At 41.7% G+C, this 17,078-nt stretch overlaps 1 protein-coding gene across 1 annotated transcript in view; it reads left to right on the forward strand.

The window, feature by feature from the left end:
* Window positions 1-17,078, forward strand: part of LOC126249478 (protein phosphatase 1 regulatory subunit 37) — a 268,363-nt gene that overhangs the window by 200,413 nt on the left and 50,872 nt on the right. Inside the window, exons 6-7 of the mRNA XM_049951131.1 lie at window positions 10,049-10,178; window positions 10,261-10,402. Of these exons, the coding sequence (XP_049807088.1) occupies window positions 10,049-10,178; window positions 10,261-10,402 (272 nt within the window). The remainder of the gene's footprint in view (window positions 1-10,048; window positions 10,179-10,260; window positions 10,403-17,078) is intronic.

The following is a 17,078-nucleotide window of genomic DNA, read 5'->3' on the forward strand; positions in this document are numbered from 1 at the left end:
TTCAAACTTCTGTTTCTCCATTTCTCGAAGCACACACTTCAATAGGTTGATGACTAAACCGAATCAATGGAGGCAAGTGAGGCTTTTTCATAAATGATCCAGATGTTCCATTTCAAAGCTGGACATCACCAAAACATCATCAGGATGGACATGACAGATGATGACATCACATGTGACTCTGTTCATAAAGTGCTTGAAGGTTTGCATAGCATTGCATAATCCAGTGGGCCAAATGGAGTACAGACAATGATCTCAGGTGTCTCTTCTGGAGCAATGGGTATTTAATAAAAAACACATATCAAGTCTGTTGTTGAGATTATGTGTTTGTGGCGAAGACTGAATGAGAAATCTTCAATGTGTCAGACAGGATACCACTCGGGAATCATTCTGGCATTAAATTGCCAGTAATCATCATGTGAATGTCATCCATTAGTCTTCTTTGGAGCAACATGCAGAGGCAAGGCTCAGTTGTTGTATGATGGACGACAGATCCATTGGGCGAGCATAGAAGAAAATTCCCACTTCACTACCTTCAATTTCTTGGGTGGTACCTGACTATGTTGAGTGTGAATCAACATTCCTGTCATCATTAGAATATAGTGCTCTGTTGGGTGCTACACAGAAACTAGTGTCGATAGCCACTGAGTGATCTGTGGGAACTGTCCAAGGAGTTCTAGATCTGGAGAATCACCAGTGATCTTGTGTACGGCAGTATTGTCCACATGGCTTAAAAATTCATGGCTGTCAAAGTTAGTGGTTGTATCAAGAAGGCACTTGTGGTGACAGTCCAGTAGAAGACTGTAAAATGATAAAAAAAATCTGCTTGAAGGATGGGGTATACTACGTCCACCACTATGAAGGCTGAAGTTTCGTGAAACTGATACGTGACCATATGTCTTGATTGTGGGACCATTGGCTGTGTAGAGCAGTAATGTAATCGAGATGACAGGTACATCTATATGTGCTGACATGTGTCCACTAGCTACTGTAATTTAGAACAGTGCTCAGTGACAAACAGTCAGTGGCTGCCATCTGGGCAGCCAGTTGCTGTCATTACAAAAGGCATGGGAAACGGCATTGTTGTGCTTCTGAACCAAATCATGTATGCTACCAGCATACCTTTTTCAGCTGAAGGCGAACAGTGGTGTTTGCTTGGTGATCATTGGCACTGCGATGGGCGACAGGCATCTTGTGTCTAAAAAGCAGTAACCTGTCTGATAAACTCAGTGATTTGTGCTTGTAATGAGACCAGGCAATTCTCTGATTGTGGAAATACTGCTGCAACACATGTGGACAGATACATTTTGGCAATATAGTCCACCACTTTTGGTAAGAGGTTGAAGTTGCCAGTATATATAATGCATATCTCCTGTGTGTCAGGCAGTAAGTGTGACAGCCAGATACTTTTGAGAATGTCTTCATTAACAAAATTGCTTGCCATGGTCCGTAGATGATGCAGCAATTGAGAAGGAGTGCAATCACGCAATTCCTCTGTGTGGAGTAACATTTGCAGTCGTTTGGCTTCTAATTGAGACAAGCGACTGATCAGAGCACTTTTAATTTAAGTGTATTTGTCAGCACTTGATGGTGAGTTCAAGAATCCTGGATTTTCCATGACCGTGTCCTTGTTAAGAGCAGCAATGATGTAACAGTTTGGTCTTGTCAGAGGTTATGTCAGCTAATTAAATTAAGAGTCAGTGCGCAGAAAATACATAGTGCAATTCATGTGACTCTCTCATATTTAGCATGCAGTGCTGCACAATTTGAAGTGTTAGCGGTCAACAAAAATGTTGTGTTTACTATTAATACTTTATCAACAACATTTATAACATGCATGTGATAACATGAATGACTCGAGTAAACCAAAGAATAAATATAAAAATCAATGAACAGTCATGAAATCAAACAATAAAGAGAGGTCTGGGGGTTTGGGTGGGGGAGAGTGATGAAGAGTGGTAAAGATGCTATGTCATTATGAGCCGCATTGTATACCAATGAATCCTCTTTGTTCTTTGATTTCATTTTTGTTCATTGACTTTGAGATATATTCTATGGTTTACTCGAGTTGTTTGTGCTCTCACCATTATAAATATAATATTTTCAATAAAGTATTCATACTAAAGCATAACAAACTGATTCATCTGTTTCAACAGAATGAAGACCATGAATTAAAAAGAAATCACATTTTTTAATTTCATTACAGAGAGAATTTCAATGCTGGGAAAATGAGTATATATAGTAACCTGTTAATTTACATTTCTCTTGTTTCATCTGATGCATACTGCTCAAAGAAACACGAAGAAGCTATAATCAGGACTCCATTAATAATCTGTGTATAATTTGTATAAATATTTTGTTACCATGGTGTTTTCATCTGCAATACATACAGTGCAAAGCATTTTATGTCACATATTGCATTCATTATGCGATGCAGCTAAAAAAATTTCAGATATTTTGATGGTGAACTGGCACAGTTGTGTGAATTGTAAAACCGTGTACATGATAAAGTAGATTCATTATATGTGCACTTAATCAGCAGGTACCATATACAATGTGAGATTCTTATTATAAGGAATAATATGAAAATCTGCTGTCATTGTCCTATAACAATGAATAGGTTCCAGAATGCTTAAAATATTCAGATTTATGACTTTCTAATATCTATTAAATATTTATGAAGTAGTTTTTGCGATTCTTACCTGTTGATTCTGTAGCAGTGATTGACTCCATCACATCTTTGAAAAGTAGTGTACTGAGTCCAAAAATAAAATAGGCTGTTTTAAGATAAGTTAGGAGATAAATGTGTAGCGCGGCATATTCATGCTCCCACTACCCCATGCCAGCCCCCTTAAGTGTTAGAGGTGATTACACAAGCAAAAGTTAGGTATGCCACAGTTACTATTCCTCCAAAATCCAGATAAAATACAACATTGCAGCAATGATATACACTGAGAGAAAAAAAAAAATCAGAACACCAAGAAGGAGTTGTGTGACATAAATCGCAGTTGGTAGGTGTGTTTCTGCATCTGGAAGATGATGTCTATTAAAATTTCACAGCAGTCGCATAACAGTGGCACTGGTAGCACCACAATGAGGGTGCAAATCAGGTTTGCTTTAAATACACGCTGCAACAGTCAATCTTAAATATGGTGAATTGGTGCTATTCAAGAATGCCACTGTATATGTTTGCTGGCAGTGGTGGTCACGAGAATGTATGGTCGCAAGATGACAAGGCAGCAGTTTGAGCAGCATTTGGCACTACAGTGACACAACAAACTATTACAAATCAGTTACTTCAAGAACAGATCCGAGTCAGATATCCTGTAGCATGCGTTCTACTGACCCCAAACCACCGCCCATTTGTGAGTTCAGTGGTGTCTAGCGAGAGCTCATTGGAGGGCAGGGTGGAGATCTGTTATGTTTTTCTGATGGAAGATGGTTCTGCCTCAGTGCCAGTGATGGTCATTTGTTGGTTAGAAGGCCGGTTGAGGGCTTGCAACCAACCTACTGTGTGTTACACACACTGTACCTACACCTGGATTTATGGTTTGGGGTGCAATTTCATGTGACAGCAGGAGCACACTCATGGTTATCCCATACATCCTGACTGCAAATTTGTATGTCAATCTGGTGATTCGACCTGTTGTTCGCCATTCATGAACAACATTCAAGGGAGTGTTTTCCAACAGAATAATGCTTGCCCATGTACCACTGTTGTAACCCAATGTGCTCTACAGTGTGTCAGCATATTGCCTTGGCCTGCTTGAACATCAGATCTGTCTCGAATCAAGCACATATGGGACATCATCAGACAACAAATCCAACAACATGCACAACCAGCACTAACCGTCCATGTATTGACCAACCAAGTGCAACGGGCGTGGAACTCCATCCCGCAGACTGACATTCAGAACTTATACAACACAATGCATGCATTTTTGCATGCTTGCATTCAACATTCTGGCCGTTACAATGATTATTAATAAACCAGCATTTCACATTTGCAGTGGCTTATCTTGCACTTACATTAACCTGTGATCTTGCAATGTTAATCACTTAAGTATGTTACCTAAACAAATGTATTCTGATGTTTAGAACTACATGACACATCATGTAATGGCTGAACAACTAATATCTAATCCTTTAACTGGCTTCAAGATACAGTGTTTTGTGACATGTAACTTTCAAGGCTATTAAAATCTTTTTCATTAACTGTTCAATAGTTGTGACTGCATCCAGTAACTTTTTTTTCCAGTAAATTCTTAGAGCACACTTTGATGTCCACTTGTTGTAGTGTATGCTCAAGAGTGTATTTCTGACAGTTTAACTCTTTCAGACCTGAATTTTTTCTGGATAAGAGAACATTTTTATTTATGTGGTAATGCTCTTAGGCGATTTTTTAATGATTTTTGGATGCAATATTTATACAAAAATATGTACCTGTTCTCAAAACATACTTTGTACACTTGGCTCATTTTATGGACTAAGATAACTAATTATGAAATATTTTCTATTGTAATAAATAGTAAAATGATCATTCAATAATTACCATAAAAAATAACAATATTCAACTATACAGTGGAATATAGCGAACCAACCACATCTTTGTATTCTGGTGGTCACAAGCTACTGCACACTGACTTGCTGATATTTTCATAATGGTGCCCAATGGTTGGCAGCACTTGTGCATGATGAAAAGGATGAACATCAACAAATGTGTACCTCAGGTTTTCATTGGGGAAAAATACTTCTGTTGCAGCTAAGTCACAGTGAAAGTTAATGTATACAGTTGAAGCCAGAGGGTGTGAGAGGGTTAAATACTTCTCATTCATGTTTACATTTAATGCTTCTTCATACAAAGACGAAACTGATTGACTATCATAACTTTAGCTCACAAACATATTAAATTAACTTGATCTGTATTGTCAGTCTAACAGAATAGCATTCTGTTTGTGGTATAATTAAATGGGGAATATACAGGGTGTTTCAAAACTGACCGGTATATTTGAAACGGCAATAAAAACTAAACGAGCAGCGATAGAAATACACCGTTTGTTGCAATATGCTTGGGACAACAGTACATTTTCAGGCGGACAAACTTTCGAAATTACAGTAGTTATAATTTTCAACAACAGATGGCGCTGCAAGTGATGTGGAAGATATAGAAGACAACGCAGTCTGTGGGTGCGCCATTCTGTACGTCGTCTTTCTGCTGTAAGCGTGTGCTGTTCACAACGTGCAAGTGTGCTGTAGACAACATGGTTTATTCCTTAGAACAGAGGATTTTTCTGGTGTTGGAATTCCACCGCCTAGAACACAGTGTTGTTGCAACAAGACGAAGTTTTCAACGGAGGTTTAATGTAACCAAAGGACCGAAAAGCGATACAATAAAGGATCTGTTTGACAAATTTCAACGGTCTGGGAACGTGACGGATGAACGTGCTGGAAAGGTAGGGCGACTGCGTACGGCAACCACAGAGGGCAACGCGCAGCTAGTGCAGCAGGTGATCCAACAGCGGCCTCGGGTTTCCGTTCGCCGTGTTGCAGCTGCGGTCCAAATGACGCCAACGTCCACGTATCGTCTCATGCGCCAGAGTTTACACCTCTATCCATACAAAATTCAAACGCGGCAACCCCTCAGCGCCGCTACCATTGCTGCACGAGAGACATTCGCTAACGATATAGTGCACAGGATTGATGACGGCGATATGCATGTGGGCAGCATTTGGTTTACTGACGAAGCTTATTTTTACCTGGATGGCTTCGTCAATAAACAGAACTGGCGCATATGGGGAACCAAAAAGCCCCATGTTGCAGTCCCATCGTCCCTGCATCCTCAAAAAGTGCTGGTCTGGGCCGCCATTTCTTCCAAAGGAATCATTGGCCCATTTTTCAGATCCGAAACGATTACTGCATCACGCTATCTGGACATTCTTTGTGAATTTGTGGCGGTACAAACTGCCTTAGACGACACTGCGAACACCTCGTGGTTTATGCAAGATGCTGCCCGGCCACATCGCACGCCCGACGTCTTTAATTTCCTGAATGAATATTTCAATGATCGTGTGATTGCTTTGGGCTATCCGAAACATACAGGAGGCGGCATGGATTGGCCTCCCTATTCGCCAGACATGAACCCCTGTGACGTCTTTCTGTGGGGACACTTGAAAGACCAGGTGTACCGCCAGAATCCAGAAACAATTGAACAGCTGAAGCAGTACATCTCATCTGCATGTGAAGCCATTCCGCCAGACACATTGTCAAAGGTTTCGGGTAATTTCATTCAGAGACTACGCCATATTATTGCTACGCATGGTGGATATGTGGAAAATATCGTACTATAGAGTTTCCCAGACCACAGCGCCATCTGTTGTTGAAAATTGTAACTACTGTAATTTCGAAAGTTTGTCTGCCTGAAAATGTACTGTTGTCCCAAGCATATTGCAACAAACGGTGTATTTCTATCGCTGCTCGTTTAGTTTTTATTGCCGTTTCAAATATACTGGTCATTTTTGAAACACCCTGTAATAGATTGTACAATAGATACTCACAGTTGTGTTGTAGTTAGTCTGTTCCACATATTGCCAACCACGCATTAAAATATGATTGTACAACTGAACCTTAATGATATGAGCACTTTGGACAGTATGGAAAAGATACAGTAGTAACAGCAATTGAGAGATTCATACCTCATAAACTGGTAAGACATGGAAGTGATCCCCCGTGGTACACAAAACAGGTCGGAACTCTGTTGCAGAGGCAACGGAAAAAGCATGCGAAGTTCAGAAGAACGCAAAATCCCGAAGATTGGCTAAAATTTACAAACGCGCGAAATTTGGCACGGACTTCAATGCGAGATGCCTTTAATAGGTTCCACAATGAAACATTGTCTCAAAATTTGGTAGAAAATCCGAAGAAATTCTGGTCGTATGTAAAGTACACAAGCGGCAAGGCGCAGTCAATACCTTCGCTGCGCAGTGCTGATGGTACTGTTACCGACGACTGTGCCGCTAAAGCGGAGTTACTGAACGCAGTTTTCCGAAATTCCTTCACCAGGGAAGACGAATGGAATATTCCAGAATTCGAAACACAAACGGCTGCTAGCATGAGTTTCTTAGAAGTAGATACGTTAGGGGTTGCAAAGCAACTCAAATCGCTTGATACGGGCAAGTCTTCAGGTCCAGATTGTATACCGATTAGGTTCCTTTCAAATTACGCTGATACAATAGCTCCCTACCTAGCACTCATATACAACTGCTCGCTCACCGATAGATCTGCACCTACAGATTGGAAAATTGCGCAGGTCGCACCAGTGTTTAAGAAGGGTAGTAGGAGTAATCCATCTAACTACAGACCTATATCATTGACGTCGGTTTGCAGTAGGGTTTTGGAGCATATACTGTATTCAAACATTATGAATCACCTCGAAGGGAATGATCTATTGATACGTAATCAGCATGGTTTCAGAAAACATCGTTCTTGTGCAACGCAGCTAGCTCTTTATTCGCACGAAGTGATGGCCGCTATCGACAGGGGATCTCATGTTGATTCCGTATTTCTGGATTTCCGGAAGGCTTTTGACACCGTTCCTCACAAGCGACTTCTAATCAAGCTGCGGGCCTATGGGGTATCGTCTCAGTTGTGCGACTGGATTCGTGATTTCCTGTCAGGAAGGTTGCAGTTCGTAGTAATAGACAGCAAATCATCAAGTAAAACTGAAGTGATATCAGGTGTTCCCCAGGAAAGCGTCCTGGGACCTCTGCTGTTCCTGATCTATATAAATGACCTGGGTGACAATCTGAGCAGTTCTCTTAGGTTGTTCCCATATGATGCTGTAATTTACCGTCTAGTAAGGTCATCCGAAGACCAGTATCAGTTGCAAAGCGATTTAGAAAAGATTGCTGTGTGGTGTGGCAGGTGGCAGTTGACGCTAAATAACAAAAAGTGTGAGGTGATCCACATGAGTTCCAAAATAAATCCGTTGGAATTTGATTACTCGATAAATAGTACAATTCTCAAGGCTGTCAATTCAACTAAGTACCTGGGTGTTAAAATTACGAACAACTTCAGTTGGAAAGACCACATAGATAATATTGTGGGGAAGGCGAGCCAAAGGTTGCGTTTCATTGGCAGGACACTTAGAAGATGCAACAAGTCCACTAAAGAGAGAGCTTACACTACACTCGTTCGCCCTCTGTTAGAATATTGCTGCGCGGTGTGAGATCCTTACCAGATGGGATTGACGGAGGACATCAAGAGGGTGCAAAAAAGGGCAGCTCGTTTTGTATTATCACATAGTAGGGGATAGAGTGTGGCAGATATGATACGCGAATTGGGATGGAAGTCATTACAGCAAAGACGTTTTTCGTCGCGGTGAGATCTATTTACGAAATTTCAGTCACCAACTTTCTCTTCCGAATGCGAAAATATTTTGTTGAGCCCAACCTACATAGGTAGGAATGATCATCAAAATAAAATAAGAGAAGTCAGAGCTCAAACAGAAAGGTTTAGGTATTCGTTTTTCCCGCGTGCTGTTCGGGAGTGGAATGGTAGAGAGATAGTATGATTGTGGTTCGACGAACCCTCTGCCAAGCACTTAAATGTGAATTGCAGAGTAGTCATGTAGATGTAGATGTAGATGGCTGCTTGCTTGTGGTGGTAGTTTTTGTTATTATTATTATTATTATTATTATTGTTGTTGTTGTTGTTGTTTTTGTTTTTGTTGTTGTTGTTGTTGTCATTGTCATTGTTGTTGTCATCATCATTGTCGTTCGTCATCTGACACAGTGATTTACTCCATGTTCACCTCTTGCAGTAAGTGTTAGTAGCCCATGTCATCAGTACATTGTGACCCATGGCAGATGATCCTAACAACAACGTTTTCCCCCGATTGTTGATACTCACATTACGCCCTTAACATGGGTACTCATTTAAAGCCCATACCTGCACGATGGATCCTGAAGTTGACCGTCACAAAGCTCTCTCTCTCTCTCTCTCTCTCTCTCTCTCTCTCTCTCTCTCTCTCTCTATCCCCCTCCCCCCTATCCCCTTCCCCTCTCCCTCCCTAATTCTCCTCTCTCCAACACCACAGCTATCTCTCATATAATTGCTTGTGTGTGCTTAATCTCATAACTTTAGTTTTTGTGTGGAAAGCAAAAAGTTTTCTTTGTTTTCATGTGTTGCAAATGTAGTCAGAATGATTTTATTAAAAAATGTCAGATTGTTGTATAAAAAGATAATAATTTCATAAAGATAAGGGAGGGTACAGCTCTAGTATCCATGATGTACTGTTTGAGCTTCCTTAAGACGTAAAAAACTTTGCCATACCTATTGACAGATTCAAAACAATTATGATGTACTATTTTCCATATTTCACTGTTTCCATGATGAATAACAGCCACCAGAAAAGTACAGAAGTGCTCAGTTTGTTTTCTAAGAGTTCATTATGTGTGTTCCAACTTTTATAACCTTTTATGAATGTCTGTGAATGTGTAAAAAAAGTTCTTTTTCCATCCTTTGGACATAAGTAATAACTGTCCTCAACTTGGAGATTGGTTTGAACACCACAGAGCTTTACTAAATGTAGCTCTATTGGAGATTATATACCCTTGCCTTCTTTACCCAGCCAGTTAAAGGGGAGCCCACAGTTTAATTTGGACTCCCAATCATGATGCAACTTGGCATTTTTCACATTAACAAATCATTGCCAGAGATAAAAGAAGCAAGAAGTGACACGAAAAAATCGAAGGCCAACTGGGAAAAAAAACTTCATCCCACTGGATTTGTAGTCAGGCACTTGCACAGTTTATACACATCTCAAATTCTTATGCCCTCCACAGGCTGGTGACACAGCGTAATATGTCAGTAGCAGTAATTTTTTACCCAGAATACTGGTAACTTCTCTATAGTCAATAACTTAGTTGTATAGCTGGAAATTTGTCTTTTATAACTCTTTCCAATGAAATCAAAAGGTCATCTGAAATAATCTGTTTTATTTTTGTATATACAAAATTGCTCATGTTATTATTGAAATTTGTGACTGTTTCAGCTTCTGCTCTGAAATTAAACAGTGCTCTGAAGGAATTGTATTTGGCTGACAACAATCTTGGCCCAACAGATGCTATACAGATTGGTGGCCTGCTTCGTGCAAATGAAACCCTTCAACTACTTGACATTAGGTGAGATATGATTAATGAACGTACAGACTGTCTTTTTTGCTGTGACATTTGTTTATTCATTGTAATGAACACATTGCTACAGTAACAACAACATTCAAGATGCCGGCCTTTGCCATATAGCTGATGGACTAGCTGAACAGCCATCTGGGGCGGGACTCTGCATTCTTGTGATATGGAACAACCATTTAACAACTAATGCTTCAAAGCACCTTGCAAGGCTGCTGGTATGTATCACAGTGCTATAACAAAATGCATTTTATTTTGTGTCATTCTGATTCTTGGATTGTAAGATGTGTAAAAGAATGAGTAAACAGAGTTTTTTGGAGGCAGTTGCAGTTATAAGGTACAGTACCCAACAAAAATGGAACATTTAATAATTACTAAGAAAATAAACGAATATATAGAAACATTCCACGTAGGAAAAATATATCTAAAAACAAAGATGATGTGACTTACCAAATGAAAGTGCTGGCAGGTCGACAGACACACAAACAAACACAAACATACACACAAAATTCAAGCTTTCGCAACAAACTGTTGCCTCATCAGGAAAGAGGGAAGGAGAGGGAAAGACGAAAGGATGTGGGTTTTAAGGGAGAGGGTAAGGAGTCATTCCAATCCCGGGAGCGGAAAGACTTACCTCAGGGGGAAAAAAGGACGGGTATACACTCGCGCACACACACACATATCCATCCACACATATACAGACACAAGCAGACATATTTAAAGACAAAGAGTTTGGGCAGAGATGTCAGTCGAGGCAGAAGTGCAGAGGCAAAGATGTTGTTGAATGACAGGTGAGGTGTGAGTGGCGGCAACTTGAAATTAGCGGAGATTGAGGCCTGGTGGATAACGGGAAGAGAGGATATATTGAAGAGCAAGTTCCCATCTCCGGAGTTCGGATAGGTTGGTGCTAGTGGGAAGTATCCAGATAACCCGGACAGTGTAACACTGTGCCAAGATGTGCTGGCCGTGCACCAAGGCATGTTTAGCCACAGGGTGATCCTCATTACCAACAAACACTGTCTACCTGTGTCCATTCATGCGAATGGACAGTTTGTTGCTGGTCATTCCCACATAGAATGCGTCACAGTGTAGGCAGGTTAGTTGGTAGATCACGTGGGTGCTTTCACACGTGGCTCTGCCTTTGATCATGTACACCTTCCGGGTTACGGGACTGGAGTAGGTGGTGGTGGGAGGGTGCATGGGACAGGTTTTACATCGGGGGCGGTTACAAGGGTAGGAGCCAGAGGGTAGGGAAGGTGGTTTGGGGATTTCATAGGGATGAACTAAGAGGTTACGAAGCTTAGGTGGACGGCGGAAAGACACTCTTGGTGGAGTGGGGAGGATTTCATGAAGGATGGATCTCATTTCAGGGCAGGATTTGAGGAAGTCGTATCCCTGCTGGAGAGCCACATTCAGAATCTGATCCAGTCCCGGAAAGTATCCTGTCACAAGTGGGGCACTTTTGTGGTTCTTCTGTGGGAGGTTCTGGGTTTGAGAGGATGAGGAAGTGGCTCTGGTTATTTGTTTCTCTACCAGGTCGGGAGGGTAGTTGCGGGATGCGAAAGCTGTTGTCAGGTTGTTGGTGTAATGCTTCAGGGATTCCGGACTGGAGCAGATTCGTTTGCCACGAAGACCTAGGCTGTAGGGAAGGGACCGTTTGATGTGGAATGGGTGGCAGCTGTCGTAATGGAGGTACTGTTGCTTGTTGGTGGGTTTGATGTGGACGGACGTGTGAAGCTGGCCATTGGACAGGTGGAGGTCAACATCAAGGAAAGTGGCATGGGATTTGGAGTAGGACCAGGTGAATCTGATGGAATGAAAGGAGTTGAGGTTGGAGAGGAAATTCTGGAATTCTTCTTCACTGTGAGTCCAGATCATGAAGATGTCATCAATAAATCTGTACCAAACTTTGGGTTGGCAGGCCTGGGTAACCAAGAAGGCTTCCTCTAAGCGACCCATGAATAGGTTGGCGTACGAAGGGGCCATCCTGGTACCCATGGCTGTTCCCTTTAATTGTTGGTATGTCTGGCCTTCAAAAGTGAAGAAGTTGTGGGTCAGGATGAAGCTGGCTAAGGTAATGAGGAAAGAGGTTCTAGGTAGGGTGGCAGGTGATCGGCGTGAAACGAAGTGCTCCATCGCAGCGAGGCCCTGGACGTGTGGAATATTTGTGTATAAGGAAGTGGCATCAATGGTTACAAGGATGGTTTCTGGGGGTAACGGATTGGGTAAGGATTCCAGGCGTTCGAGAAAGTGGTTGGTGTCTTTGATGTCTTTGATGAAGGATGGGAGACTGCACTCCTTCATCCGGAGATGGGAACTTGCTCTTCAATATATCCTCTCTTCCCGTTATCCACCAGGCCTCAATCTCCGCTAATTTCAAGTTGCCGCCACTCACACCTCACCTGTCATTCAACAACATCTTTGCCTCTGCACTTCTGCCTCGACTGACATCTCTGCCCAAACTCTTTGTCTTTAAATATGTCTGCTTGTGTCTGTATATGTGTGGATGGATATGTGTGTGTGTGTGAGTGTATACCCGTCCTTTTTTCCCCCTAAGGTAAGTCTTTCCGCTCCCGGGATTGGAATGACTCCTTACCCTCTCCCTTAAAACCCACATCCTTTCGTCTTTCCCCCTCCTTCCCTCTTTCCTGATGAGGCAACAGTTTGTTGCGAAAGCTTGAATTTTGTGTGTATGTTTGTGTTTGTTTGTGTGTCTGTCGACCTGCCAGCACTTTCATTTGGTAAGTCACATCATCTTTCAAAAATGACCGGTATATTTGAAACGGCAATAAAAACTAAACGAGCAGCGATAGAAATACACCGTTTGTTGCAATATGCTTGGGACAACAGTACATTTTCAGGCAGACAAACTTTCGAAATTACAGTAGTTACAATTTTCAACAACAGATGGCGCTGCGGTCTGGGAAACTCTATAGTACGATATTTTCCACATATCCACCATGCGTAGCAATAATATGGCGTAGTCTCTGAATGAAATTACCCGAAACCTTTGACAACGTGTCTGGCGGAATGGCTTCACATGCAGATGAGATGTACTGCTTCAGCTGTTCAATTGTTTCTGGATTCTGGCGGTACACCTGGTCTTTCAAGTGTCCCCACAGAAAGAAGTCACAGGGGTTCATGTCTGGCGAATAGGGAGGCCAATCCATGCCGCCTCCTGTATGTTTCGGATAGCCCAAAGCAATCACACGATCATTGAAATATTCATTCAGGAAATTAAAGACGTCGGCCGTGCGAGGTGGCCGGGCACCATCTTGCATAAACCACGAGGTGTTCGCAGTGTCGTCTAAGGCAGTTTGTACCGCCACAAATTTACAAAGAATGTCCAGATAGCGTGATGCAGTAATCGTTTCGGATCTGAAAAATGGGCCAATGATTCCTTTGGAAGACATGGCGGCCCAGACCAGTACTTTTTGAGGATGCAGGGACGATGGGACTGCAACATGGGGCTTTTCGGTTTCCCATATGCGCCAGTTCTGTTTATTGACGAAGCCGTCCAGGTAAAAATAAGCTTCATCAGTAAACCAAATGCTGCCCACATGCATATCGCCGTCATCAATCCTGTAAACTATATCGTTAGCGAATGTCTCTCGTGCAGCAATGGTAGCGGCGCTGAGGGGTTGCCGCGTTTGAATTTTGTATGGATAGAGGTGTAAACTCTGGCGCATGAGACGATACGTGGACGTTGGCGTCATTTGGACGGCAGCTGCAACACGGCGAACGGAAACCCGAGGCCGCTGTTGAATCACCTCCTGCACTAGGTGCGCGTTGCCCTCTGTGGTTGCCGTACGCGGTCGCCCTACCTTTCCAGCACGTTCATCCGTCACGTTCCCAGTCCGTTGAAATTTGTCAAACAGATCCTTTATTGTATCGCTTTTCGGTCCTTTGGTTACATTAAACCTCCGTTGAAAACTTCGTCTTGTTGCAACAACACTGTGTTCTAGGCGGTGGAATTCCAACACCAGAAAAATCCTCTGTTCTAAGGAATAAACCATGTTGTCTACAGCACACTTGCACGTTGTGAACAGCACATGCTTACAGCAGAAAGACGACGTACAGAATGGCGCACCCACAGACTGTGTTGTCTTCTACATCTTTCACATCATTTGCAGCGCCATCTGTTGTTGAAAATTGTAACTACTGTAATTTCGAAAGTTTGTCCTCCTGAAAATGTACTGTTGTCCCAAGCATATTGAAACAAACGGTGTATTTCTATCGCTGCTCGTTTAGTTTTTATTGCCGTTTCAAATATACCGGTCATTTTTGAAACACCATATATATATATATATATATATATATATATATATATATATATATATATATATATATATAAAAAACAAAGAGATGATGTGACTTACCAAACGAAGCGTTGGCAGGTCGATAGACACACAAACTAACACAAACAAACACACAAAATTCAAGCTTTCACAACAAACTGTTGTCTCATCAGGAAAGAGGGGAAGGAGAGGGAAAGACGAAAGGATGTGGGTTTTAAGGGAGAGGGTAAGGAGTCATTCCAATCCCGGGAGCGGAAAGACTTACCTTAGGGGGAAAAAAGGACAGGTATACACTCGCGCACACACACACACATATCCGTATACCTGTCCTTTTTTCCCCCTAAGGTAAGTCTTTCCGCTCCTGGGATTGGAATGACTCCTTACCCTCTCCCTTAAAACCCACATCCTTTCGTCTTTCCCTCTCCTTCCCCCCTTTCCTGATGAGGCAACAGTTTGTTGCGAAAGCTTGAATTTTGTGTGTTTGTTTGTGTTAGTTTGTGCGTCTATCGACCTGCCAGCGCTTCGTTTGGTAAGTCACATCATTTTTGTTTTTAGATATATTTTTCCCATGTGGAATTTGCTAAATGCTAATACTGAAATATATATATGCATTAGATGTGATTTTTCAGGACACTGCTTGACTTTATAATAAACAAACTGCAATTAACTATGTGCAGGCAAGAGTGCATTAGTCTATCTGAACCTGTGGACAAAGTGCAAGAGAGAGCTTGGGGAACAATTACTGTCTCTTTCCGGGACATAAATGATGAACTGCATGGTTTTACTGATAGATTTAACAGACATTAAGGTATGATAAATAGGCTTCCCCAAAGCCAAAAAAATCTGAGAAGAAAATCGGGGTTTTGTTCAACAGATGAGCTAATACAGCTTATGAGCCTCAGGTACTACATATTGGAAGTGCAAGCAAAACTCAACCTCAGAAAATCATTATGCTTACAACCAGAGGTGAGACACATACAGACAGCTGATCTATAATAAATACAAAATAATTCACACTCATACTGTAACTGCGAGTAGACACAGGCCATCTGTACTCTGAATGAATCTGCCTTGTCTTCATTGACATCCACTATTGAACTGCAGATAAAAAATAAGACTTATTGATTATTTCAAGAGGGTGGATGATGTTACACAGAAAAAATCGTGTTACTGATAATAATATCAAAAAAATCCATCACACTTGGTGTATGTAGCATTTACTTTACACGATGGTTGATGAGGAAGCATGTCATTAACGCACCATTAACCACAATAACAGAAATCTTCACTCATCCTTCATTTTGACAATGGCCTTGGACACAGAATTACCAAACCACTACCGAAGAAAGACACTGCTGTAACACTCTCTTACTACTGCACTATTTGTGTTCTACTGCTGTTAGCCAAGACCTTACAATATGTAGTCCTTGATCAGCTTACCAACTACTTAACTACAAATAGGAATCAGGCTTCCACAAATATTGAAACACAATGTTTGCTGCAGTAAAAATAACTTATGATCCAAACAATGACATATCATCAGTTCTGTCCCATTGTAAATACAATTTGCATGGTGATGACCTCCAGTTATATGTAAGTACAAAACCAATGAACTTTAGAACATTTATTGAGAATGTCATTGTTGACATGTATGCATCATCAAAATGAGTACAGAAAGTGGGGTTAAAGTTCTATCCATCCAAACCCGAAGTTATCCTTGTTGGTTACTCTTTGCTCGTTAGCCCTAAATTTCAGGAATCCTAAATGCCACAAACATTGCTCTTAACACAGAGCAACATCTTGTAAGAAGACACCAGTATCTTCCCACCCCCTACAAAAATATAAAATGTTCTTCCATTTGGGCCTGTAAAAGAAACTTGTACAAATGTTTGTGATTGGAATTCTTGTTTACTGCAATGTTATGCTTCAATGTTTTTGTCAGGAAAGCTGATGAGACTTGGAGCTGGTGATGAACGTCTGCATACAATACACCTGTGATGTTCTTCATTTTGATCTTTTGTCACCTTATTATGCACAACTATCCTGGATACATATGAAGAAGTGCATTTTTCCATACTGTCTGTCTACTTTACTGTTTGCTCAGTGTATAGAGTCCCTTTTATTTCTCCATGACCTTAACGCTGTTATTGGAACAGCACACCCACCAGGTCACAATCCTCTCATCTCCCTCCTTCACACAGCATGCTTCCATAACTCTTCCTGGTAGTAGGAACCTTGCTTTGGAAGTATCCCCCTCACATTATCAGAGAACTGAATCGTATCTCCAGCTTCTGAAGGCAGCTAATTACCTACTTTCTAAAACAACAATATATGCTCTTGTTTCTGAAATCTGCATTTTTGCGTTTACAACTAGGTTCCCTGATTTGCAATTGGGCATTCCTCATTTCCAAATTCCAGAGCTGGAGCTTATCCCCCATATCTCTGTCTATCTCTTCCTCCTCCCCCTAACTCTCCCCATCTTCTCCTCCTCCACCCTATTTCTGTCCATCTCTTCCTTCCCCCCCCCCCCTCTGTTGCTGTGTCCATTCACCCCCCCCCACCCCCCTTACAACCTCTCTCTGTCCATCTGCTTCCC

Source organism: Schistocerca nitens, chromosome 3, assembly GCF_023898315.1.
Source record: "Schistocerca nitens isolate TAMUIC-IGC-003100 chromosome 3, iqSchNite1.1, whole genome shotgun sequence".
NCBI classification, from domain to species: domain Eukaryota; kingdom Metazoa; phylum Arthropoda; class Insecta; order Orthoptera; family Acrididae; genus Schistocerca; species Schistocerca nitens.